Source organism: Myotis nattereri, assembly GCF_964212035.1.
Source record: "Myotis nattereri genome assembly, chromosome: X".
NCBI lineage: Eukaryota > Metazoa > Chordata > Mammalia > Chiroptera > Vespertilionidae > Myotis > Myotis nattereri.
In genome coordinates this window covers 11,647,542-11,675,103 of record NC_138078.1, presented here as the reverse complement: position 1 = coordinate 11,675,103, position 27,562 = coordinate 11,647,542, and the positions used below count along the sequence as shown (strand labels likewise).

General features: G+C 46.5%; 1 protein-coding gene across 2 annotated transcripts in view; it reads left to right on the top strand.

Moving 5' to 3' along the window:
* The first annotated feature begins 1,033 nt into the window (after positions 1-1,033).
* The window catches only part of SH3KBP1 (SH3 domain containing kinase binding protein 1), a 337,141-nt gene continuing 310,612 nt past the window's right edge, over positions 1,034-27,562 (top strand). Inside the window, exon 1 of one of the 2 annotated variants that reach the window (XM_081115410.1) lies at positions 1,034-1,448. In XM_081115410.1, coding sequence (XP_080971536.1) covers positions 1,445-1,448 — 4 coding nt within the window. In that variant the 5' untranslated portion in view covers positions 1,034-1,444. The remainder of the gene's footprint in view (positions 1,449-27,562) is intronic. The other variant, XM_081115409.1, reaches the window with a different exon arrangement.

Below are 27,562 nucleotides of genomic sequence, written 5' to 3'. Positions count from 1 at the left end.
TTTGTCACCTGTGGGTCCACTACCCCTGTCTCCTCTATTTTTCAGGGACCAATGATTTATTGTTTGATTGTCTTATTTTCTCTCTTCCTGAATGTCTCCCATTTATTTCACTATATCTTCCTACCACCAGATGGTGGAAAGGGAAAAGAAAATAATGGGTCAGTAAATGAATGTGGTGGCTGGCAGAGTATGGTGAAAGGTGTGGTGGTGAATGGACCCAAAAAGGAGTTCCTGAGTTAGCCATGAATTCCCTATTTTTATTTTAGTGCCCACTCAAGGATGGGCTGCGCAGGTCTGGGGGTAAATATGGCACAATGATGTCCTTCGGGGAGGGAGCTAGCCTTTGCCTTAGTGTATTCCTGGGAACATCATCGGAGCCTGGGAACATTGCTGAGCAAAGGAACCCCACCTGGCCCAGACAGGGGCTCAGGAGACAGCCGGGAGAAGCGCCCACCGCGCCGGCCCCGCTGCGCCCTCCTCTGTCTTTCAGCATCTCCATCCCACCACCGCCTACGTGCAAACTCGCACCTGGACTGCCGTTCCCACGCTGCACTGAAGGGACAGAGCATCTCTCCCACTAGTCTATAGGGACCCCTTCTCCCTCCTTCCCAACAGCCCCTTCTGTGAAGCCTTATTCCGCGTTGCCTCGATCCCCCGGGGATACCATCCATCACCCTCAGCAGGTGTTCGTCCCCTCACCTGCCCACGGTATCACCTCCCCACGCCCGAACCACCCCTCAGGTCGCGCCCTCGCGGTTGGCTCCCACGTGCCCCTCCATTCGGACACCCGCCTCCCCCACGGACCCCCATCTCCTCAGGTCTCGAGGAGTCTCGCGGCATTTCCTGGGGCGTTAGCTGAGCCACCGCGGGTGCGGGTCAGCTTCGCGCGGAGCTGGGTTCCTCCCTAGGGGGCGGTGAGGCGGGGACGCCCCAGCTCCGCAGCCGCAAGGACGCCCCGCCCCTCGCAAGCCCCGCCCCTCTCCCCGCCCCCGGGCCCCGCCCCCGCCCCGGCAGCCGCGCGTCCCCGGCAGGCGGAGCCGCAGGAGCACCGCGGCGGCGAGGAGGAGGGGAGAGCGGGTGGCGGGGCCGCGGCTGCCGGGCGCTGGGCTGGGCGGTGCTTTTTTTTTTTTTTTTTTTTTTCGCAATTTCCACTCGCGGCGAGCAGGAAACCCGGCGCAGCCGGGCGCAGCGGGCCGCGATGCAGCAGCAGCAGGAGTCGCCCCGGGGCAGCAGCGACAGCAGCAGCAGAGGCAGCAGCGGGCGGCGCTGAGCCGCCGTGGCCGTCGCTATTGAGGAGGAAGCCTGCCCAGCCGCCGCGTCCCGATCCCCGCGCCCCGGTCCCGGCGCGCCCAGACTCCCGCACCCCGACCCCCGCGCCTCGATCCCCGCGCCCGCCTCCGCCAACTTTCACGCTGCCTCGGCGGCCCGGCCCGGCTCGACGCCAATGGGTGAGTGGGGGGTCACCCGCCCCCAAGCGCCCGGTGCCCATCTAAGCCTGAGGGCGGCGCGCCGGTTTCATTCAGTACCGCAAAGCCAGGCAGGGCGTCCCGGGGTAGGGCCCCGACGGGTGACACCGTGGTGGGCGTCCTGCCTGCTTTGCGCACCCCCATTCACTCCCACTCGCGCCCACGTCCCCGAACCTCGCGGGGGCCTGGGCTGAGGACTGCGGGGGCCGGCCCGGGGCGGCTGGGCTGAGGGATGCAGGGGGTGTGGTTGGCTTTTCGGGTGGGCGGGGAGAGTTTGGTCTTGGCCATTTTCTCGCCTCCTCTGCACTGAAGACGCGGGTACCCGGAGCTGGTGGGTTCCTGCTTTGCGTGGGGCTCGTGGTGCTTGCCTCGCCCGCTGGGAGTGAAGCCGGATGCGCGGGGTCTGGGGCGGCGGGGGGCCAGGTTGCCTTTGCTGGGGGCTGGCGTGGTGGGGGGCGGGAAACGCCCCAGCACCCGGCTTGGCGTGCCATCCTCGGGTCCTGGGAGCCCCTCTTCCTGCAGGTCCTGACCCCCCTCTCAGCCTGCCTTCCTTCCTCCAGCTCAGGGAGCTATCCGCTCCGTGGTGCTCAAAGGCCACTTCCCACATCCTCTAAGTGCAGGCGGGAGGAACTGGAAACTGATCCAGTCCTCGATTTACTGATCAAACATCAGTTCCAAGTATGCAACTAACCCTTAACCCTCCCTCCCCCCACGTCCCATGTCTCATCTTATATAGACCCCAGAGCATTGGCGCCACCTTGCTGGCCAGAGGACCTGACACTTTACTGGGCAAAGGACTTGTGACTGCCTTGGCTATTAAATGTTTGGTCCACCCAGCCAATATTCTGGCTGGCAGCCAGTCTCTGTTTTTCGTGCCTCTGGCAGGTTATTTTGGGGTGTTTCTAGGCCAAGCATAAGAAGGCTGTAGATCATAATAAATTATATAATAAAGTGAGACCTTTCTGATTTGGGTAGGCTAGTCAGAAAGTCATAGGTGAGCAGTCACAGGATGCACGCAAAGACAGATGAACTGGAAAGGGGACCTTTAGCCCAGTCCGTTGTTGCCCCGCAAAGTTAAAATCCTATTTCTGGTCACTTGTCAAAAACAGGTTTTCCTTTTCTCAAGTGGTGGCGATCTGATGGTCTCTCAGCTTTAGTGTCACTTTTCTCAGTGACTTTCTCTGATCCTCTCAACCATCCCCGTCTAAAGTAGTTTCTCTGTTACACATTCTCTCATAGCACCTTTTCTTTTGTGTATAGCAGCATTACATATTCATTTGAGTTTGTTTAACATTTCTCTCCCCTACTATAAGCTCCATGACCATAGGGACAGTGCTGTATTGCCCCGTTTTTGCGCAGCGCTCTTCTGTGGTGCCTGGCACGGAGCAGGCCCTAAATAAATATTTATTAAATGAATGCATGACTGAATGAATGAAGGAGTATGAAACCTTCCTACTCTGTGGAAGACAAAACACTTAGCTCCACATTCTCATTTTGCTTTGGCACCCAATAAGATGGTTTAGTTTATTAACAAATGCATATACTTTAAAATCACCCATCACTTTAGTAACAGATTGGTTTCTCCATAGGTAACCGGAAATGCTGTTTTGATCACCTTTCATTTTGGGTGGGTTGCACACACACACACACAAGAAAATTAGATCCAAATGTCTTCTCCTGTGTTTGGACTGTGCTTTCTCTATCTCAGTGGGAAGAGGACTGAGTCCTATTTAAGAAGAAATGACCTGTTTATTATTCAAGTCTGAACTGTTTTCATTATTCAGAGCCATCTAAGAAAATTAGAGAGTGCTTCTGCAGTTTATAGTACATGCTTAATCTTTATTTTTTACTCTAACCATTACAAAAGATGGAGGGTAGTACAGAAAATGGTCTTCATTTTTTTTTCCAGGTGTTAATACTTGAAGGCAGTAAAATTAAAATGAATACTGTCATTTAACTCTTTAAAATGCTTATAGTGGGATTGAAGGTGTTTGTAGTAGTTTGTGCCTAGAGATCACCTACTCTTTTTTAAAGCATCTTCAGCAGTGTATTTGTGACGAAGTACAGGTATTTAACAATTGATTCTGTATGTTTTCCAATGGAGCCACCTAACAGCTCTGTTTCTGAAGCAGGACTGCGCACGCGCGTGCGCACAAACACACACACACACACACACACACACACACACCCCGGCATGTGGGCACCCTTCTTCCCCATTTCCCAAGTCTTTGGTTTTCAGATTTGTTCAGTTTATCAATTTGAGACACTTGCAGTCTTACCTGGCCTGATGATTTTTCTGTTGATGGATAACACAATAAAACTGTATTATATGGTCTTTGATCTGAAAAATAACTGAAAAGTATCAAATCCCCAGCCCTGAAATGAAGCCAGTTAGTTGTGCGAGCCCCTCTGAGCTTGTGGGGAGATGCCTACAGTACCCGATACAGGGAAAGCCTCTTGTAATGACAATTGCACACATATTATTACCACCCAAATCTGTGAGTAGTGAAAGATTTGCAAGCCCAGCAAATGATTTCCGTTTAAAGAATCCCAGAGTAACAACAAAGTTTGGACTGTTTTTAGCAATGTATTGTTTTGGTGGTAGACTGCTTTATGCTGAACTAAAGCGAAAATGAGTATCACGTGTTGGCCTCCACAAATAGTCTCGAGTTAGAAATGGAAGAAAAGTCTCTGCATTTATGGCTCATGACTGTAGGTCCACCACGGCACAGGCAAACCGGCTTGGTTGTACAGACCCTGGTTGTTTCCTCTCTGACCACTTCAGTTCCTTTTGCATTGCCGAGATTCTCTCATCAACTCTTGTATTTGTGATTGTTTTAAAGTAGGTTGTATACAATATCCATCCATTCATCTATCCATCCATCCATCCATCCATCCATCTGTCCGTCCATTCGTCCAATGTTCTTGACCCCCTGCGTTGTGCCAGGCATTGTTCTAGAAACAGGTGGACAACACATGCAGACCTGCTGGCGTGGGCGTCTCAGTCAAGTGCAAGAGGTAAACTGGAGTGCAGTGCTCACAACAGTATGTAATTAAAAGCCATGGCAGGTTTTGTGCAAGGAGATTAGAGAGGGGGAATCTGATTTAGTGCAGAGGGCTAAGCACTGAGGAGATGTTATTTGAGATGAAATCTGAAAGTTGTGTAGGAGGGTCACTTCCCTTCAGCCACACCCCCAGGAACACACCTGGAGTGGAACACGCAGGCTTTCTTCTCCTTGCAGCGAGGGAGAATGAACACCTTGGGGCACCGTGGGGCATCACAGCAAGAGGATGTCAGGTAGGACCACATATAGGATTGGGCCCGTATTAGGTGTTCGGGGGAGCATTTAAAGAAGCCGGCATTGCTCAGGACTGGGGGCAGGGTAATTCCATGATTGGGTGCCTTAATCAATGCCATCTGGAAGCAGGGAAGACTAGACAGGGGCTGTGATGGGTAAAGAAGCAGCAGTCACTCATTAGCCAGGATTGGGGGGTGTTTGGTGACGTTTGTGGTTTGGACAAGGTTCATGCTTTGTCTGTGTTCAGACATGATTGCTGAATGGCCTTGTTTTCGTCTTGTCCCATGCTGGTCAGAGTGGCCTTGTCTGTTGTTTGTGTTCTGTGCAGTAGTTTATGCGCAATAGGAAAGTGCCTGGCCAGCTTCGGGATGGCAGGGGCTGCTTTTCTCTGTCCCTGAGTTAACATTCACGTGATGAATCAGGGCAGAGGATCGGGGCTGGTAGGGGAGCAGAATGGCTTTCTAGGTATATCCTGTGGCTAATTCTTGACTATCGGCTAGCTCTAGTCCTGGGACTGTTTTTCAACTTTAAGCAGAATGGACAACTGCAATGCTATACCAGGGGCAGAGCCCCAGAGGAAAGCAGAACAAGCTGCTAAGAAGCATGAAGTCAGGGCCGCTCTAAGCGGGAAAGATGCAGGGCAGGAAAATATTAGACCCCTTTCAACGTGAGAGGAGGAGTCTCTACTCTGGTGGTTCTCGGAGTGTGATATGATGGATACGAGAAACCAGTAGCATCAGCCTCCCCTGGGATCCCATTAGAGACAAATTCTCTGGCCCCCAACTCTGACCTACTGAATCAGGAACTCTCTGAGTGGAGCCCAGCAGCCTGTGTATTAATGAGCCCTCCAGGTAGTTCTGGTGCAAGCTCAAGGTTGCATCCAGAACCTCCTTGCCTTGCAGTTGAGAAAGCTGAAGTATAGTGTATGTGGGTCCCTGAAGAGTACATGGGCATTTTGGTTGTAAAGTAAGATGCTGTTGTGCCCTGGCCAGTGTGGCTCAACTGGTTGAGTGTTGCCTTGTGCACTGAAACGTTGCCGGTTCAATTCCTGGTCAGGGCACACACCTGGGTTGCAGGTTTGGTCCCTGGTTGGGGTGCATAGGGAGGCAACGGATTAATGTTTCTCTCTCACATTGATGTTTCTCTCTCCCTCTCCCTTCCTCTCTCTCGAAAAGTCAATTAAAATATATTTTAAAAAATGACTCCTCCATCCATGACAGAAAGGGGAAAAGGCTAAACAACAGCACACGTGAAAACATTTTTTTAAAAAAAAAGATGCTGTAAGTGACGTGTGACTTTAGTTAGAGGAGAAAAATATGCTCCTAGTTTCGAACAAACCTCTCATGGAGTTATTAGGAAAGTACAGTGTTGATTCTTTCGTGAATCCAGTCCAAGCCAGACCTCCAACACCTGGGCATTAGTAATACTAGCTGGCCCATCTCATTGTTAGTTGCTTGGACTTTTATCAGAGTATCACACAGGTTTTTCCTATCATCCATCTTTCCCCTCCACTTTATTTATTTATTTATTTATTCCAACTGAGCTTCCTGTCCAGGGCCCATTTTAACCATTTTTAAGTGCATAGTTTAGTGCCATTAAGTACATTCACAATGTGTGCATCCCTCCATCTTTAGAGGGGATGGTAAAAATAGATTATTAGGCCTGGCCAGTGTGGTTCAGTGGTTGGGCATCAGCCCTGGGAACCAATAGGTCACCTTTTTTTAAAAAAAAATATATATTTTATTGAATTTTTACAGAGAGGCAGGGAGAGGGATAGAGAGTTAGAAACATCGATCAGCCACCTCCTGCACACTCCCTACTGGGTATGTACCCACAACCAAGGTACATGCCCTTGGCCGGAATCGAACCTGGGACCCTTAAGACCGCAGGCCGATGCTCTATTCACTGAGCCATACCGGTTAGGGCTAGGTCACCGGTTTGATTCCCTGTCAGGGCACATGCCTGGGTTGTGGGCTCCATCCCCAGTAGTGGATGTGTAGGAGGCAGCAGATCCATGATGTTTCTCTCTCATCAATGTTTTTATCTCTCTATCCCTCTTCCTTCCTCTCTCTCTAAAAATCAATAAAAACATAAAAAAATAGATTGTTAGCATTATTAGAGGTTTTTATATTTGTTTGTGATTTTCTATACCTGGGACCTGTATTATTTCCTAATTGCTGCTATAACAAATTACCACAAACTGTGACTTAAAACAACATAAATTTATTATCTTACCATTCTAGGGGTCAGAAGTCTAAAATGGGTCTTGCTGGGCTAAAGTCAAGATGACAGCAGGGCTGTATTCTTTCATAGGAGAACCCCTTTTCTTGCTTTTTCCATCTTTCAGAGTCTGCCCACATTCCTGACCTGGTGGCCCCCTTCCATCTTCCAAGCCAGCAATGGCCAGTCAAGTCTTTCTGATATCATATCACTCTGATACTGACTCTTCAGCTTCTCTCTGCCACATTTAAGGAGGGCAGGGACTGCGTCTGCTTGGTTATTGTGGCCCTCAGCCTGGCACATGGTAAGCCTAAAATGAATACTTTTGAGGTAATTATTATTCCTACCCTTCTGGTTAACTTCACCCAGGTCTGTTTTAGACGCCTCAAACAGAGCATGTGGTAAATTGAGCTCAGCATTTCCCTTCCATGGTATTTGTCCTGATTCTTTTATTCCCCATTTCCTTGAGGGTATTACCACCTTTCCTGTCACCTTCATAGTAATCTGCTCTTTGGCTTACCTCTTCTTCCTTCTCCTCTCTCTTAGCCCTTCCCAGTACACAGTCAAGCCCCAGATGTTTCTGGAATTAGCCCCATGTATCTACCATTCTGCAGCTGCTTTAGATCCTTAATAGAGCCTTTGTGAAATCCAGCAGCCACCCAAGGTTTTTCTTGCTCTATGTTCATTCAGGCTGAGCCTTCCCCCATGTACATGCCCTGATGGAAAATGATTCCACTCTCTTCTCTGCCTTGTAGTCTCTCTGTATTAGTTTCTTGATGCTGTAACAAAGTGCTACAAGCTCAGTGGCTTCAAACAACATCAGTTAGTAATCTTGTACTTCTGGAGGTCAGAGGTCCAAAATGGGGTGTGCTGGGTCAATATCAAGGTGTTAGCAGGGCTGCTTCCTTCTGAGGCTCTGGGGAAGAACCCACTTGCTCCAGCTGCTAGAGCTGGCCTGTGTTCCTTGGCTTGTGGCCACATCACACTAACCTCTACTTCTGTGCTAACATCTCCTCTCTTACTCTGACCCTCCTGCCTTCCTTTTATAAGGACTGCTGTATTAGATTGGGCTCATCTGGATAATCGAGGATACCCTCCTCATATAAAAATCCTTAACTTAATTACATCTGCAAAGACCCTTTTGCCATGGAAGATAGAATAGTTATAGGTTCTGGGGACTAGGGTGTGATCTTCGGGGGACTATTATTCAGCCTAGCGCACCCCTCATTCATTTTTTGAGGCTTGTCCCAAAGGTTGCTGTACAACACTTCATCTTGTATTAAGTCAGTTCATCTCTGACTGGGTGTTCCCAACTCCACTGCCCAGACTCATTGCCTGGCATATGGTAAGTGCCCTATGTTGACAAATGAATGAATGAATGATTGACCCTTTCACTCAAGTGCAGTTGCAACTCACAATTCTCCAAGGTATTGGTTACCAGGAGGTGTGTGCAGTTGTGAAAAATTCCCCAAGCAGAGCCTGCTGACAAGGTCTGCTTGCTGACAGTTCAAGGTGGCCTGCACTGCCATGGATGAGAAGGATACCGCCACATGTGTCGCATGACTTCAACAAAGAATGGCCAGTTTTAAGATAGAAAATTCTCTCTGGCAGTGGTTCTCAACTGGGGACAATTCTGCCCTCCAGGGAGCCATTTGGCAATGTCTGGAGACACTTGGTTGTCACAGCTGGTGGGGGGAGGGCAGTCTGGCATCTGGTGGACAGAGGCCAGGGACACTGCTACGCGTCCTATAATGCACAGGACAGCCCTCAACACAGTATTCTGGTCCAAACGTGGGGGAAGCTGGCTCTGAGTGTTACACAGATGGCTGGAGCCCCATTTCCCTCCTTCAATACCAGCCGCTCTGGAACAGAAGGTTTTCCTCTGTAGCCACAGCCTTTGTTTTATGAATGAACCATGAAGTCACTGGGGAACAGGACTCTTTGGCACTCTTTCACCATTTTGTTCCTTGAGTAGAAAGTGTCTTGATACAGCGCTTGCCCCTCTTCTGTCAATAGCTAGGTCTTGAAGTTGTTGAACTTATTTGTCTCATGTTTGGCTCCCCTGATGTTTTGCTTTCCTAGTGGGATGTGCTTATATGCCAGGTGACAGATGATGGGTCCTTGTGCCACTCACTCATTGGTCCTGGGAACTGAAAGGCTGTAAGGGCCCTTGGCCGTCATGGCCTGCACCATCAGATGATGAAACTGAGATTCAGAGAGGCAAAGTGACATGGTCCTCTTTCAAAATTCAATGCCCTTTCAGTATGAGAGAACTAGCAATTTATGTTGGTGCTCAGTGCTCAGTATATGTCAGGCTCCTGCTTCCCCCAGTGAGGAGGCTCTTTCTATAGGCTATTTCCCTGGTAAGTTTTTTTAAGCAACTTTATTGAGATATAATTCACAAATCTTACATTCACCCATCTAAAATGTGCAATTCAGTGGTTTTTGTTATATTATTTTGAAAATTATGGCAAATATATATATAACAAAATTTTCAGTTGTAACCATTTTTCAGTGTATTGATGAGAGAGAGAGAGAGAGAGAGAGAGAGAGAGAGAGAGAGAGAGAGAGATATTTGTTGTCCCACTTATTTATGTATTCATTGGTTGATTCTTGTATGTGCCCTGACCAGGAATTGAGCCCGAAACCTTGGCGTATCTAGGTGATGCTCTAACCAACTGAGCTACCTGGCCAGGGCCCATTTTAAACCATTTCAAGTGCATAATTTAGTGCAATTAAGTACATTCACAATGTGTGCAACCAGCACTGCTATCTATTTCAAACACTTTTCATCACTTTCTTGGTAACTTAAGGATTAGAATCTGTGTTTTCTGGGGGTTCCTGGACCACCCAGCCATCTTGGAGCTGTTTCCCAGTTAAGAAACTAAAGGAATGGGGAAAGGGGGAATATGGTGGTGTTTTTTAGTGTTTTTGGTTGATGTTTCCTTTAAGAGGTACTTTATTTTTGCTCTGTCCCTCCAGGTGACCTCCCTTTCATCATGTGGGGGAATTTTGAATGTTTCTACATCTTAAAGCTTTAGTGAATTAGTTACTTGGGTAACTTCTTTGGCAATTACTGGGGTTCGTCAAGGATATTTCAATCATGGCAGAAAAGCCGCCAATGCCTTCACATGTGGAGGGTTGATGGAGTCCACGTATCTTCACTGAAATCCCTTTAGTTGGCAAAGGTACACTGGCCATGTGGTTGGTTAGTTTTTAACTTGATTGCTATTTTATGGATAAATATCTGTCAGGAAGATCTATGGTTTTCATCAGGGGACACTTTAATAAAGCAAAATGTAACTGATGGACCTTACTTCACTGATAAGCTGTGTATCTATTTGACCTCAGGAAGAACAAACAACAATGACAGAAATATTCCTGATATTTGTCCTCACTGAACTGTATTCAGTTGGCAAGAAAAGTCCAGTAAAGGCCTTAGCTGATTTCCTTCCAGTGGCTAGGGAGGTGGTGGGGCCGCAGCAGGAGGCTGGCCTGTCCACAGGTGTGGAGGACAGAGTGGCAAGATTAGGTGTTATTCAGTTCACACTGCTGTTTCTTCCCCTGTATCCTGGATTAAATACTATAATTATTTAGGTGCCCATTGATTTCTCTTTTTGCATAACAAACTTAAGTCCTTAAACACTCAAATTCAGCATGCATAGATTGTTTAAATCATCACCCTCTTAAACACCAGTGCTGCGTTTTTGCCAGGTTTTTCTGGACTGTTCTAGACTTGGAAGACTCGGGGCCCTGTTCTAGGTCTGATCCTCTGGGGCTGCACCAGTTTTATCCATCACACACCCACTCCCCATGTGAAAAGTCTTTAATTAGCTTAGTGTCCTCTCTAATTATTCCAGCTAGCTATTATTTGTGTGCCTGGGGCTAGAAGGAGGTGCTGAATCTTGCTTTGGAGCATGACTGGAAAAGGCCTTCTGGCTCTGCTCTGCCTTCCCCTTGGCCAGCTTCTTCATCAAGCTCCATTTCCTTCACCAGACTGTCCCGGATGCTGCCTTCTGGGTGAAATTCATCTCACGCCAATGGCTCCAGAAACGGGCTTTGCCTTTCTCCCATTTTGATCATTAAAACACCCAAACCCAAAAGCCTCTTCACAACAAACAAAATGGGACAGTGTGTCACCACTTAATTAGCAATTTCTCACCGTTCCTTTGTTCTCAATAAAATATTAGATGAAGAACCCAGGTGTCAACCTAAGTCTGTCAGTTAGCTCAGCAGTGACACCTAAAGCAGGTTGGGCAAAGTAAGTGTGTGTTAGTTTGATGGGGAATTTTTTTTTTAGCTTAATTGTTACCTTTGTCAGAAAAGAAAGTAATTAACGCCAGGGAGGGCTTGGGGGAGAATGGGAATTGCAGGGGTGTTACCAAATGAAGGAAAACTTTGAAAGGGGAAGCAGTTCACAACATTCATCTGTTTCTTGGGCATAGAGACTGCAGCTGCTTGCCAGAGAAATATATAAATGATTCTGTAAAGTTAGCTTTTAGACTCGGTGATACAATCACATGATTCAAAATTGAAAAGGTGGAAAGTGCTTAGAGTGAAAAGTCTCCTTCCCATCCCAGCCCAGCCCATCCCTGCTGCTGTCCCGTGACCATCCCCAGAGGCCCTCTGTGTTTTATTTCCTGTGACTTGGTCCGGGCAGATCCCATGAATATACCAGCAGACAGGTGTTTCTGTTATTTTCCCCTTCATTTTACCACCTGATTAGTTCATAGTGGGAGAACCCACATCTAGCTGGCGATTTTCCCTTGGGAACATCCAGTTGTGGCTGAGGGACAGGTGTATTTGGGAAGAGTTCTGTAGAAGATTCTGCTGTGTACTGTGTCTCAGCTGATCTGAGTTTTAACTGGTAAAAACTTTGTCCTGGATCTTAACTGAGCTAGATCTTGCTTCTGAACTGAGTTCGGAAGTGTCTTCCCACGTTCACGTTGTATGTGTAGTAAGGACTTTCTTCAAGTGAAGAAGCCAAACAGAGCCTGCTCATGCCCTAATACAGGGCATTCATTCCAGGGCCAAAGGGCCTCTCATGCAACCCAAGGGCCCCAAGAGCCTTGGAATGGGCTGCCCACCCGATGTGTCCTCTGGCCATCCCCCTGTCCCTGTCCCCTTTCTTCTCTGTGTGCAGCTCATTCGTAGGGCACACATCACAGTTTCAGTAACTTAAGAGTGACTTGCACCCAGCCAGCATGGCTCAGTGGTTGAGCATCAACCTCTGAACCAGGAGGTCACGGTTCGATTCCCAGTCACAGCATATGGCCTGGGTTACGGGCTCGATCCCCATTGGGGGGTGTGCAGGAGGCAGCCGATCAATGATTCTCTCTCATCATCGATGTTTCTATCTCTCTTTCTCTCCTTTCCTCTCTCTGAAATCAATAAAAACATTAAAAAAAAAAAGAGTGACTTGTTTCGGTCCCAGTTTCAAATTCCCATTAGCAAGTCTCTGAGCCCACTGGAGTCAATATCACCCCCTGGGATACACAGTTGGCTGCTCCACGCCCACAGCTGTGATGGGAGGATGCACCCAGTTCTGAGATGTGTAAATGTTTAAGGAGGGCCTACTTGGTGCCAGGTGTATACCAGGTGCTGAGACACAGGGTGACCCAAAGGAAGCCCTGCCCCCTGGAGCAGTGCTGTGAGATGGGATGCTGGTGGCCCACTTTTGGGGCAGGCACCATAAATGAGGAAGCTGGAAAGCCTTAACTCAGAATACCTGAGAGTGCCCTGTGCCCGTTTTTTCCTGGCTTTCTCTTGACAAAGGGGTGATTGGTGATTCGAGGATGTTCCCTCTTCAGAGTCATTTTCACCAGGTCCCTTGAGGAAGGGCTCCTGCAGCGACATGCACAGTTGTGCTTCTCAGTAAATAATAGGGTTATTTATACCCTTTGAGACCTTGAATTGTGTAACTGAACTCGGGTTCTCCTTTTGAGTTGGCTGCGCTTAAAAAAATGTGGATGTGACTTTGGCGGCACTTTGGTGGCTGGGTGATGATAGCACGCTGTGGGGGTGGGGTACAGTTGTGACATTGTCTGGCCCTTTTAGGGAACCTGTGGGTTTTTAAATGGAGGAAGAGATGAAGACATTGTGAAAAACAGCCACTGCCTGGCGGAGAGATGTAGGGAAAAGGGGGTAGGGGACTGTCCCTCTAATATCTGGCTTCCTGCCTTTCCGCAGCCTCAGTGCCTTCTCTCATCTCTCTCTTAGCTTCTCTTTGTTCCCTCACTCCATCTCTCATCCTCACTCCCCTCACACCTTCCCTCTATGTACCCTTCCCTACCTTCCTTCCCCCATCCACTCTTCATCCTCTCATCCCATCTCTCTCCCCTCAGTCCCTCCCACACACCTCTTCATTCCCACTTCCTTTCTCAATTAAACCTTCTTTTTCCTCCTCCCCTCTCTCCTCACTGCCTATCTCTCCCCTCACTATACCCCCTCCCTCTATCCACCCTCTCTTAATCCTCGCTCCCTCATGCTCTCTCTCTCCTCCCCTTCCCCTCAGCACCTCTTTTGTGTCCAGTTTTCCCCTGCCCCACTTTCCTTCATTCTCCTTCTTCCTCACCCTTCCTCTCCCATCCCTGTGTCTGCACCCCTTCTCCTTTCCCACAGCGCTTCTCCTCCATATCCACCCTTCTACACACTTTCCTCCACACCACCTGCCTTTCCTTCCCCTTCTTACTAAGCTCCTCTTCTTCCTCCCTCTTTTCCTACCTCTCTTCTTCCCCTTCCCCTCCTCATCCCCCTCTGTCCCCTAACTCTCCCTCTCCTTCAGCCCCTCTCTTTCCCTCATAGCTTCTCTCTCCTCTCCCATCCTCTCATCTCTCCCCCAATCCCTCTGTCTCCCATTGTCTCTCTCCCCTGAACCCTCTCCCACTCTGTGGTCTCTTCCCTCTTCTCTCTCTTTCTCTCTCAACACTCCCTCTCTTCCTTTCTCACACCCCTCCCAGTTCTCTGTGCAGTATTGCCCCAGGCCTCAGCATTTGCTACTGATACCACCACCTCCTTTGCTCAGTAAATAGTACGGTAGCCCATGGAACTAGATGAAGCTCTCATTTATAATGTGCAATCTAAGGTCAATATGGCCACATGAGGATGTGTGGTCCCTGAGGAAGAGGGATCCTTTGGGGAATGTGTCCCCTATATGCACCTCTAGGAAGGGCTCCTGCTACCCTTCCTGCTACAGGGCAGGAAGAGCTGGGGACTGGGGTGTCCAGCATGGGAGATCTCCCCAGCCCACAGCCTCAGGTGGCCTCTTTAAGAGCTGCTCCCTACTGGTGAGGAGATCTGTCCCTGAGTGAGGGTGTTAACAGAGGAGAGAGGGCCTTGTCTTTCCCAGATGCTTGGGTACTGTAGAATAAGCATTTTTGGGGCCCCCCAGGAGGATGCGACATAGTAGAAAACTTTATTTCCATGGAATTACACCCCTGGGTTTCCGGAGTCCCATTTCCCTTAGTCCAGTCATAGAAGAAGTGTAGCTGGGGCTTCAGCAGAGCTAAAATCAGAGCCAGTGTCCAGAGTTTCCTTTTCATGTTGGAGCAGGGTCCAGTCCGCATCAGACTAGCTTAGCTTTGTTTCCCACTGCAGTCCATTAGTCCATTGTGTGTGGGGTCTACATAGCCAAGGGCCATAGGGGCAAAGCAAGGAAGCCAAGAGCGAGCCAATAGCACAAGTGTGGGGAGCAACAAGAGAGAGAGTGCTTCTTTGTTTAGGAGATTATCTAAAACTTTTGTGCTCTTGCAGTGGCCACGCCCATTCTGGCCATGATTCTGTTCCCAGGTGTGATTGACAAGCACCTTTCCTATGTCACCCCAACTTTATTGGACATGTGTCTGTTTTTCCTTTGTCCAGTCCCCTCCCCCCAGCGTTTTGCAGGGAGTAGGCTGGTGGTTCCCTGGGGAGTGCAAAGCTATAGCTTCCTGGTGAAGCTGCCCAGGTGACATGCCTATAGTGTCTGGCCTTTCCTTTGCTCCTTTCCTATTATTAATAACTAGCTAATTACAGTGGTATCAGTGGGAGGGATGGGTGTTTTCTTCTAGATCCAATGTTTTCTAACCTTAAAATGGTTTTTATTATAAATATATAATGGCAACATTATAGAGTTTAAAAAATAGGGAGCAGGAGAATTTAAATTGAACACCCATATGGTACCTCAATACAACCACTATGGCATATGTCTTTTCAGGCTTTTTACTGTATACTTATGGATATATGTACATGTATTATAATATATATATATATATATATACATATATATATATATATATATATATATGTAATTGTGGATCCTGGTGTTTGTTTGTTTTTTTCTCTTCATAGTCATCTTCAAAGACAGCGTTTTTAGTAGCTGAATATTTGGGTTCATGAATCTTATGTAACCATTTTCCTACCATTTGAGCATTTAGGTTGCTTCTATAATGTTGATAGTATAAGTAATGATATGATAGACATCATTTTCCTTTTTATCTCTTAAGGAAATCAGGTTGTAGGCAGGGTGACATTTCATATCTTTTTTTTTTTTGCTCCACATAGATTCTATTTAGAGTTGAGAACTGGGAGAAGAGAGAGGGTGCACCCTGTCCCCTCCCTGGGGCCTAGAAACAGCCTGGGAAGGGACAGAAATCATTTCCCACAGATGCCTAGGGATCCCCAGGAGCCCCTGGTGACCCCCTGGATCACCTGCCAGACTGTAAGGGTGCTGGTGGTGCTATCAGCTGCAGCTCAGGCAACTGGAAGGCATTTGTGTGTCCTCTAGGATGCCCCCTGCTGAGAAATCTTGAACCTTCACCCAGGGGAGGTAGTCACTCAGGTGTGCAGTGATGCAGAAATACAAGGTGGGGCAAAAGTAGGTTTGCAGTTGTGAGTGCAGGAAACATAGTTGATTCTTGTATTATTAGTAATTAATTACTGTAAACCTACTTTTGCCCCACCCTGTATACTGTGCTTCAGAAATTCTTGGTGATTTGGGGGGCAACCAGCTGCTACTTGCCCCCTAAAGCAGCGGTTCTCAACCTGTGGGTCGCGACTCCTTTGGCGGTCGAACGACCCTTTCACAGGGGTCGCCTAAGACCATCCTGCATATCAGATATTTACATTATGATTCATAACAGTAACAGCATTACAGTTATGAAGTAGCAACAAAAATAATTTTATGGTTGGGTCACAACATGAGGAACTGTATTCAAAGGGCCAGAAGGTTGAGAACCACTGCCCTAAGGGAATTGGTGAGACCTCAGAGGGACCAAAGTAAAGAACTGGGAAGGGATGAGAGAGAGAGAGGGCAGGCCTCTAAGGAAATAAAGGTACCTGTTCTAGGATTAGAAGGCTGGGAAGGGGAGGGGAGGTTGCAGCATTTAACTTGGGGAACTGTTTGGTCACACCTGTGGAGAATGCTCTCTGTATAGTATTGTAATGGCCACAGGTGGCACTTGGCTAGAGCAGGAGGTGTAAGTGGCCCTAGAGCTGGATAGAATCTCAACTCTGCTGTTTACCAGCAGGACCCACTCCCCCACCCCCGCAAGTTCCCTAATCTCTGCATGATCATTCTCCTCACTACGAAGTGAGAATAATACTTACTAATTAATAGGGTTGTTATGGGTATTAAATGAGTCTTCTGTAGTGAATTTAGAACAGCACCGGGTACATAGTAAGTGTTCAATAAATGCTAGGTATGATCAGCAAGGTCAGAGGGTGAGTAGAACTTGAAGGGCTAGGTTTGAGAGCCTGGGACTCCGTTGTCAAGGGAGATTTGAGAGCCTTTTCAAATATGGGAGCTCCAGCGCCAGGGATTGTCCAGGATCAGAGCTTTGGCGCTTGCCTTCCCCCGCCTCACTCTTCTGACCAGGGAAATCCACCCTCCTTGATAGGGGAGCCCTGGTCCCCGGATCCTCTGGCTCGTCCCCATCTCCCACGCGCCTCCTCAGGGCCTCCCTGCCGTGCTCCACACCTGTCAACCGTCCTTGCAGCCTCCCTGTGGTCCAGCCTCCTGCCTCAGAGGCAACCCTCTGGTGCCTGAGGTCTGTGCTCCCGGTGTCTGGTGTCTCTCCCCACCCAACCCCTGCCCTGCTGCTGCTCTGGTAAACAAAACCCTATCGTTGGAGCAGCCCCGCGGCGGGGTTAGGGGGTACACCCTGGGCCAGCCAAGGGGTAATGGTGGCGGCTCTGGTGGCAGTGGCTGGCGGCTCAGCTTTGTTTTAAATAGATGAAAACTTTATATATATATTGAGTTCGGAGAGAAAGGGAGAGGGAGAGGGAGAGAGAGAGATGGAAACATCAATGATGAGAGAGATTCATGGATCGGCATGTGCCCTTGACCGGAGTTGAACCTGGGACCCTTCAGTCCGTAGGCTGACGCTCTATCCACTGAGCCAAACCGGCTAGGCCATATCCATTCTTTGTCTTCATAGCCTCCAAATGACTGGAATGGTGCATGTGGAATGATAACCAAGAGGAGTTTGGTCCATGAGACTTCTTATATGTGGATCGGCTGGGTACCTGCTGCTCTTTTGTTTGCTTTCAGTGTTAGTTCAAGAAACTGTATGCTTATATGGCTTATCATCCCTTCTATACAGTGTGTGTGTGTGTGTGTGTGAGAGAGAGAGAGAGAAAGAGAGAGAGAGAGAGAGAGAGAGAGAGAGAGAGAGAGAGAGAGAGAGATCCCTGAAGAAGACTGCTTGTATGTAGGGGGTTCAGAGTTCACATTCCACAACACTGTACCTAGTTCAGTGTGGCATTTTGAGATGATTAATCCATCCAGGTTTAGTGCTCAGGTGTGAGGTTAGGTGATGCACAGTGAAAGATGAAACCCTTGGGGGTTTGGTTTCTTCTCTTCTCTTTCTTTTTCCCTTCCCTCTTTCCTTTTACTCATGCCCTGACTGGCATTTAAAGGAACCTTGTTTCCCAGACCTTAAAGTAAATTGTGCTGAGGCCCTGGGTACTCAACGTGACTCCATATTGGGCTGGGATATGGTTCCAAGTCCTATGTTGAAAAGTCATGGCTGAAATAGCCTTCCTGTGGTTTCCTAGCTTAGCTTTGTGTCATGATCATACACTCCCCTAAAAAAAAACTGTGCTTTTAGCTTCAAAGGGCACCAGGTAAGGGTAGCTAGAATCCTAGGGTCCAGGCTGGAAGAAGCATCTCAAAGTGTTGCCTCTTGATGCATGTTTTGTTAATGGACAGCATTGTGTAAAGTATTCGCTCCTCACCCACCAAGGGTGTGTCAAATGTTAGTTCATGTACCTGGAAAAAATTAGTTGAATATTTATGATGCCCTCCCTGGGGCAAGTCTTTGTGAAAGCTCTAAACTCCATGATAATACATATTAGAAAGCAGTGGTAGCTCACTTGTACCATATACTTTCTCCCTTTGTGACATTTTCAAATTTCCAGCAAAACCAGCCTGCACTGGTATGACAAATGAGAAAGTTGACTCAATACTGCTGTATATTGGAATTCAATTAAATTCTACGAGTGTTTATTGAGTGACTGTCAAGTGTAAGATATGATAACCAGAGGAGCTCAAAGATAGCTAAAGTTCCACTCCATGGCACATTTTAGTTCACTTTCATTTCCCTTTGTGGGGAGACTATGATGTGATCATTTCATGAACCACACAATGAAATGAGCAGTTAAGCCAAAGGGTGTTTATTGGAACCAGTTCTGTTTATCCAGAAAGAAGATGAAGTATCAATCTGAGGAACACACGTCAAGTTAGAAGACAACTTTCTGAGCTACAACTATGTTTATTTAGTTTCTGAAACTCCCTCCTCACTGGAGGTCTAGAGAAAAACCAAGCAGAATAACAGGGTTTCTCGAGTCAGTAATGCAAAGTTTCCTTCATAAGGAAAATATTTCCCAAGAATCCCTATTTTACTTTAAATTAAAAAAAAATATTTATTAGTCTTTTAATTTATTTCATTATTGCAGTAAATATATATATAACAAAAAAGTTACCGTTTTAACTATTTTTTATTGTGGTAACATATACATAACATGAAATTTACCATTTAACTACTTTAAGTGTACAATTCAGTGACATTAAGTACATTCACATTGTTGTACAACCATCACCACCATCCATCTCCAGAACTTTTCATCTTCTCCATCTGAAACTGCATATCTATTAAACACTAACTTCCTATTCCCCTTCTTCCCAGCCTCTTTTGTCTCTAAGATTTTGACTGCTCCATGGACCTCATATAAATGGAATCATACAATCTTTATCTTTTGTGACTAGCTTATTTCACTAGTGTAATGTCTTCAAGGTTCATTCATGTTGTAGCATGTGTCAGAATTCCATTCCTTTTTAATTGCCTTACACTTTTATTTATTTACTTATTTTTGATTTTTAATCCTCATCAATATTTTGTATTGATTTTTAGAAAGAGAAGAAGGAGGGAGGGAGAGAGAAAGAGGAGAGGAGGGAGAAACATTGATATGAGAGAGAAACAACAATCAGTTGCCCTCCGCATGCACCCCGACCAGGGATTGAACTCTCGACCTTTTGGTGTATGGGATGATGTTCCAAACAACTGAGCCATTGGGTCAGGGCAATTGCCTTAAAGTTTTTTAAAAATCTAAATTCTTGATTGTTTAAAATATTACATAAGTCTCCTTTTCCCCCCCATTGAACTCTCCCTGGCTGTTCCCACCCCCCACCTTTTAAATAATAATGCTATTTTGAAAATATAGGCACTTAACTAGATATAAGCTTCTGTTGCTTTTAGCTCATTTGTAAGTATAAACCTGAAACAGGTTCACAAATTAAGTATAAATTAACCCAATAAAGCACAAATCAATACTAATGGGAGACACAACAGTGTGTTTTAGAAATGAAGTCATTGCTGGCAATGTGACAGCACACACTCTGCCTGATGTGGCACAGTCTTTTGCATTCACTTTTGTGTTCATCTTTCTCCCTTCAAACCACTGTGATCACCCTTCCCTCTTGCAGTGCCCTCTGAGGCCTTTTCACATGGAGCTATGATTTATAAAACAGTTTTGAGAGTGGGTATGCTATTTGATACACTCAGACTATATGTCATGTGGACGGTGTCAAGCATCATTATAGAATATACTAGAGGCCCATTGCACGAAGAGATTCATGCAACAGGACTTCCCTTCCCCTGGCTGCCAGCACCAGTTTTCCTCTGGCACCCGGGACCCAGGCCTTAGCTCCAGACGGAGCCTTCAGTCTTTCAGTCTTCGCTCCGCCGCTTTGCCCCTACATATGCAAATTAACCGCCATCTTCATTGGGTTAATTTGCATACTCTCCTGATTGGGTGGTGAGTGTAGAGGAGGGATGGTTAATTTACATGTTTGTCTATTATTAGGTAAGAATACTTGTGAACCCGTCCCCCGATGTGTGCTCTGGCTCCGTCCCTCCCCTGCATTCTCTAGAGGAGACCACCATAGTGAGACTTTTTAAAAACCGTTTTCCGCTGCAACCAGTTTGGCTCAGTGGATAGAGCATCGGCCTGTGGACTGAAAGGTCCCAGGTTCGATTCCGGTCAAGGGCATGTACCTGGGTTGCAGGCATATCCCCAGGAGAAGATGTGTAGGAGGCAGCTGATCGATGTTTCTCTCTCATCGATGTTTCTAACTCTCTATCTCTCTCCCTTTCTCTCTGTAAAAAATCAATTATATATATATATATATATATATATATATATATATGTATAAAATAAAAACCGTTTTCCCCTCTTCTTTAAGGAACAGTTTTATCACTTCCATATGTATCTCAAAAAACATTTTGTCTGGCTTTGCTTGGTTTTGGTTTTATGAAACCGGCATCTACACTGCACAGAGACTTGTGATTTGCTTGTTGTCTCTCATTTTGTAGTCTATTTATTAGGTCTGTTTGGCATTCCGCTGTTCGAATGTGTCACCATGTAGTTATCCTTTCCACCAGTGATGGACTTCTGCACTGCTCCAGGTTTTTGCTACTCTGAATGGACCAGCTATTATCATTCTAATGTCTCTGGGTACACATGTGAAGTATGTTTGCTAAAGGCGTATATAGCAAGGAATAATTTTGCTGGATTTCAAGTTGCTTGATTTTCAAAGTGGTTGTACTCGCATATGTTCCCAGTAAATGCGTGAATGAACAAAGTAATGAATGAAGAAGAGAACTCCTCGTCGGAGCACAGAGTATGTGAGCTTTGGAAGCAAATGTCTAATTGCTTTTCAAAGTGTGTACTCCCAGAGTGGAAATGTCTCTGCTGCTCCCATTCCCACCACCATTTGGTATCCCAGATATATTAGGGTGGAGGCTGAATTGCTGCCACAGAGACCCCAAGATAGCATAGCTGTTTATTTCCCACTCAGACCACTGCCTGCTGTTCAGGGTGAGTGAATGGCTTTGTCTGCAATGTCATTGGGGTTGGGTTCCTTCTCTCTTGTTGTTCCCCCACTGTTTCTAGGTTGTTGCCTTTGTTGGTAGAATGGGAGCTGGCTCACCAGCTCACTGTGAGAGGTAAGTGGAGGGTGAGCAGCTCCCCTCTTTAAAGGATATGACCTGGAAACTGCTTGTGTCACTCCCACCCACACTCCATAGGCAAAAACTTAGCTACAATCTCAGCCCTAGTTGTGGGTGAGTCTAGGGCAGTGTTCGGCAAACTGTGGCTTGTGAGCCACATGCGGCTCTTTGGCCCTTTGAGTGTGGCTCTTCCACAAAATACCACGTGTGGGCGCGCACATACAGTGCGATTGGAACTTCGTGGCCCATGCGCAGAAGTCGGTATTTTTGGAAGAGCCACACTCAAGGGGCCAAAGAGCCGCATGTGGCTCGTGAGCCGCAGTTTGCCGACCACTGGCCTAGGGGAACATAATCTCTAGCCAGGCAGCCTTGTGCCCAACACAAACTGGGGTTATGTTAGTTTGTGGTTGCTGCTGTAACAGTACCTCAAAATGAATGGCTTCAAACAGCACAGTGTTATTGTCTTACAGTTCAGGGGGTCAGAAGTCCAAATGGGTCAGCAGGGCTGGTTCCTTCTGGAAGCTCTGGGGAGCATCTCTTTCCTTTGCCTATTCTAGAGGTGGCCCACAGTCCTTGGCTGGTGGCCCCTTCCTTGCATCCCTCCAACCTCTGCCATCACATCTTCTTCTCTGGCTCTTCTGCCTCCTTCTTCCATCTTTTAAGGACTCTTGTGATTACACTGGGTTCCCCCAGATAATCCCCCATCTCCAGATCCTCAGCTTAATCACATCTGCAAAGTCTCTTTTTCCAGGTTAGGTGATATATTCATGAGTTCCTGGAATTAGCATATAGACATGTGGTGATAACATATAGACAGAATAATGCCCCCACCACATGTCTATATGGAGGGAGGGAGGGAAGCTTCTATTTCTAAAAGGAGGAAGGGGGACACTGGGAGATAACATCAGTCTACTACATCATACGACTACATTTTTGCTAGTCTTGTGGTTGGGGATATATTTCAAGATATTAAAATTGTCAGAGCTGGATAACTTATTGAAGACAGGACTTGGTTTTCTCAGACTTTGATTCCTTAGGGTCACATGTCAGAATCACACAAGCAAACTGTGTTTTCGGGGGGTCGGGTCTGCATCCTTTCTCATGGATGGCTGTCCTCCATCAGTCCTCTGTTTGCCATATTCCTTTCATGAAGGTTATTTCCAACTGTTCTTCTACTTGTAGTTTCCTCAGAGAAGTTAACAAAGCAGCTCCCATCCCTAGGGTTAAATACACACTATGTATTAAGAGCCTGGCACATAGTAAGGGCTCAGATGAATTACAAATAAACAACAAAAAAGGCCACTACTAGCACACTGTACCAGAGCCCTCTTGTGCATAAGTACTCCCTCATCATACATTTTGTGCATACAGTAGGTACACTTATCATACTTCCCTTTCCCAATAGTTTTTGGCTCTCTAACTTGTGTGTTAATCCGTGTGTGTGTGTGTGTGTGTGTGTGAGAGAGAGAGAGAGAGAGAGAGAGAGAGAGAGAGAGAGAGAGGTGTTTTTGACATGTGCTATGGACTGAATGTGTTCCCACAAAATTCATATGTTGAAATCCTAATAATCCCTAATGTGAAGGTATTTGGAGGTAGGGCTTTTGGGAGGTGGAACCCTCATGATGGGATTAGTGTCCATATAAGAAAGCATGCCCCTGCCTCCTTGATCTTGGACTTTCAGCCTCCAGAACTGTAATTGATAAGTGTTTGTTGTTTAAGTCACCCAGTCCATAGTATTCTTGTTATAGCACCCTAAGCTGACTATTTGACAGCATGGAAGAGAAGGGGCAAACAGAGCTACGTGGTATCTATTTGGAAGACTGCAAATGTTTACATCAATGTTGATAGATACATAGAAGTTTTGGAAAATAATCCAGTTTAAATAATCTGAAATTATAAATTTTCTCTTTCAGTCAGGATGAGAAATAATGTGAAAACAAATCAGTACTTATCTAGCCGGTGAATTCATTGTGTCTTAAAATGGGCTGCTGAGAGCGGGTTCTGGGTACACTGAGCTTATGAGTGGAAAGGTGTGGGAAGAGTCTGTGGTAAGGTTGCTGTGGGGGATGTCCTAGAAATCCAGTGTAGAAAATAATCTTAGGATTGTTAGGAAATGTGAGAGCCATACCGGTTGTCTTAAAGTGGCCCATGATGCTTTACAAATCTAGAGTTGCCAGTGTTGGAGAATCAGATTAAGATTTCACGTAACATTTAAGATCCCTGTCTGCTCTTAAACACAAGGTCTTCTGATAACCCTGGATTGGCATTCCTGGTTGTCTGCAATTGGTACAGATCTGTTCAGATGGGCAAGTATGTGGGTTCAGTTTGCCATGCTTCCCACCACTCCCTATTGCCTCCCAGATATGAGCCATGATTGACAGTCAGTTGCTAGAGATATCAGGCTCATACTCTTATTTATCCTCTTGGGTGCACTGCCTACCCCTTCAAACACCTCTAACCTTAAGAATTAGAATTATCTCCCACAATTACAACCAGATTGTGCTCTCTTTGGTGGAACTGAATCATTCTTTCAGAGAGAGTTGCTGAAAATTTGCAGGTCACAATGATTATGTGAACCTCTAGGTGGAAATGCTACTTAATGATTGACTCCAGGTCACTCTCCTTTGAATGGTCCAGTCACACCCAACAGGGCTGGTATGTTGTTTTTCATCTGATAACCTTGGTCCCACCATGTGCCTGCCTGGCCCATGAGGGAGAAATCACAATAGTTCCCAATATCCCAGGTTCCTCTCACTCATCTGAGCTTTAATTTGAGCACCCAAATGCCACCAGTGCCTGCTGCCCTTCCCCTAGACCAGCTTTGTCATTGACATTGGCTGCTGACACACGTGTGTTGGCTCTGTGCTGGATGTGCCTTGGGAGCCTCTGTTTTAAAATAGATTGTCCTGTCAAGAGCACCCAGGTGGTGGACCTTCAGTGGTAGGAAAATATATTTAAAGGCACAGCATGACTGGAAAGTTCTGAATCACCCCATTTAGAAATGTCTTTCAGGGGTGGGATATGAAAAAGTAAAACCAGGACCAGTTTGAGTAGTCCTGTAGATGGGCATGTTTCTGCATTTCTTGAGGTGGGGGGTAAGCAGGGTGGGGTTGGAACAGTGGGGAGGAGCAGGGCCTCATTCTGTGCTAGCTCAGTGTCCCCCCCTCCCCCAATCTGGCAGCTTGTTTTAGGAGTATTCTTTGTTTTTTTTCTTCTGCCATAGATTGCTTTCTTGTGATAATGGGGGTGGGGGGGGGGAGCTAAGTCAATAATTTATCAAATTTATGAGCATCAGTTTTTGGATATAAGGGAGGGAAAACTTTCTGTGGTGATGACTCAGGCATCTGCCAGAATCATTAGTCCTTGACTGGCTCCAGCAGCACTGTCGCTTCCTTGTCCTCCAGAGGCTCTCCTCGATCCCATCCCTCCACTTTGTCCTAGGCCTGGTCTGGGAAATATTGGCTCTCAGCCTGGGGCTGACGAGTTCTTGCTTAGGAAATAGAAGGGAAAAGCATGACTGACTAAAATAATTCATGCCTGCTACAGTCAGAATTTCACTTTCCTGGGTTTTTAATTATAAACGGGAAAAAACCACCAATTGGGGATGAGTTATTTATTTTGGAGGGGTGGGGGAACATGAGACATCTTTTTTATCTTTGCTCTGCTGGAAAATGCAAGGGAATCTGATTTGTTGTAGGCAGACATCATTCCCTCTTCCCTCTCATCCCTCCCTCCCTCCCTCCCTCCCCCCCCCCCTAGCCAGATGGATGCAGGAAGTGTCACTGCTTGAGGAGAGGGCATAGGGCACGTGCTGGCTCAGGAAGTCCCAGCAGGGACTGCAAGGACGCCCCAGGTCATGCTCTGTGGACTGCAGTTCCTTTGGCGCCAAGGTGAAGACCATGGCCGTCTCCTTCACGCTGGTATCCTGGCACCTGGCACAGTGTCTCAGCCACGATGGGCAGCAAAAGAAACATCTTTGTTGAATGAATGTGATGTATGACTCTAAAGCCAGAATCTCATTTTCCCAACGTGGGAATTGGTATTTAATGGTATCACTTAGGCTCATCTCCTGTGCGCATCACATATGGTCAGGAGCACCTGAGAGAGTCAGTGCTGCTCAGTCTTTCCTGCCGTTGGCCCTGTCGTTTTGTAAGGTATATTTACATGTTTGGAAGTATTTCTCTTTTGAAAGATGCAAGGGAATAAGTACATATTATTCATTATGTAGTTGGTAGGAGAATTTTGGCCTCATGCCAACAGACTTCTACCATACATGTAAGTGCATTCCTGTGACACTTGATTAGCCATTAACAGACATTTCTTTTGCACTAAACTTGTCAAGAAAAATAACCCAATCGGTGATTGCTCCTTGTAAAGGGTGCACTGTCCAAACTTTCCTTGCCATGGCCCCCCACAGAAGAAATCTTCCACTTTATCTTTCTTAGTTGTGGTCAGCGTTCAGACTTGCCACACTTCCTCCTGGGGATGTAATGAAGCACATGGGTTGTGTAGAGCAGATTTGAGATAAGGGAGCCAATGTGCTCATTTCTGCAGGGTTCTCATCCTGCATTTTAGGGAAGTGTCGCTGGCCCCCTGTGCAATGTACGATGTTTTCCTTCTCCTTTCCTCTTGCTCTATGTTATGTTTAGCCTGAACCCAGTCCCTGGCGTTTTGCTTCAGAATTTTTTTTCTTCCTCCCCAGGGAGTAATTGCTTAGAAAATGCCCTCTTGTCAAAAACATAATGTCTCCAATATCATAAATTGGTAGTGGAAATGCCATTTTGGCTTAATTCCAAAATTTGTCATTTGGCTTATATTTTAGCTGTTGCTAATGGTTCAGGAGATTACGGCACGATGGCAGGTCCCTTTGGAAGCTGCTTGTGGTGACTGAACTGTCGGCCGTCTGCTTTTGTCAGTGTGTGAACACTCATTTGGGGACCAGTGCATGGTCACAGGCACTCCAATCTTTTAATGCTTTCATGCTTCGGAGAATTCTAGGAGCCATATGCTGCTTCACGGGTAACTTAAGACTTGCTCAAAATAGAGCTTAAATGGCCCCACTGTTCTAGCATTGTAAGTCATAGCCCTTCAGTTTTATACCAGCTTTTGTTAGCCCTAACTACTGTCAAGCCTGGGTAATAGGAATCATTAAACAGGACCTTGTTGTTTGGATGCTGTTAGAGTTTGAACCCTAACTCCCAGCTAGTTGGAAAGAGAACCCCACTCTGTTGAAATATGGAGTGTTGACCGCCATGAGGCTTTCCCTCTTCACCCCCACCCTCTATTCAGGAGGATTCTGTTTCACTGTGCACTTAGGGAACTCACCACACACACACACACACACACACACACACACACACACATCGAAAAGAAAATTCTGGCTCTCTGGGAATTTATGGCACTGGTCAAACAAATAACCAGAACAGATTGGCATACACCAGCTTTGAGACCACTGAAGAAGGATGCTGAGATGAAACCCACGCACTGTGGGGTTTGGATGGTCTGAATGGAAATTGTCATCTCTATACTTAGTTGCAAATTGATGCATCAGATGATAGGTAACACTAGGCTTAACTTCCATTGCTCATTTCATAAGTAATAATCTCATTTTACTATCCCCATTCTTGCCCACCTTCAGTTACAGAAATAACTCTGAGTGGGTTTTCTTTTTAAAGGTCTGTGTCAAGCAGATACCACATAAAAATGGCACAAGCAAAGTATTTTATTTAGAATTGCCCTGTGACACAAAACTACGGGTGTTTTCTGTCCCTGGGCACTGGCTCCTTTGGATGGAAGGCCTAAGGAACTGGAGGCCAATGGCAGCCAGTGGCATGGAGCTAGGCCTTCAGGGGAGACAACTTGAAAGTCTTGTGGATGTTGCATAGATAGTTTTACTTAAAGAACCACTTATTTGGCAGGCCTAAAACAAGCTGCTATAGCGTTTGATAACTAGGTGTATTTCTTTCCTATTGTCCCACAAAATTAGGAGAATTTTTACCACAATTAGGAGAATTTTAAGTTTCCCCCCATATTAGGCTTAAAACAACACAAATTTATTATCTTATTGTTCTGTAGATCATAAATCTGATGC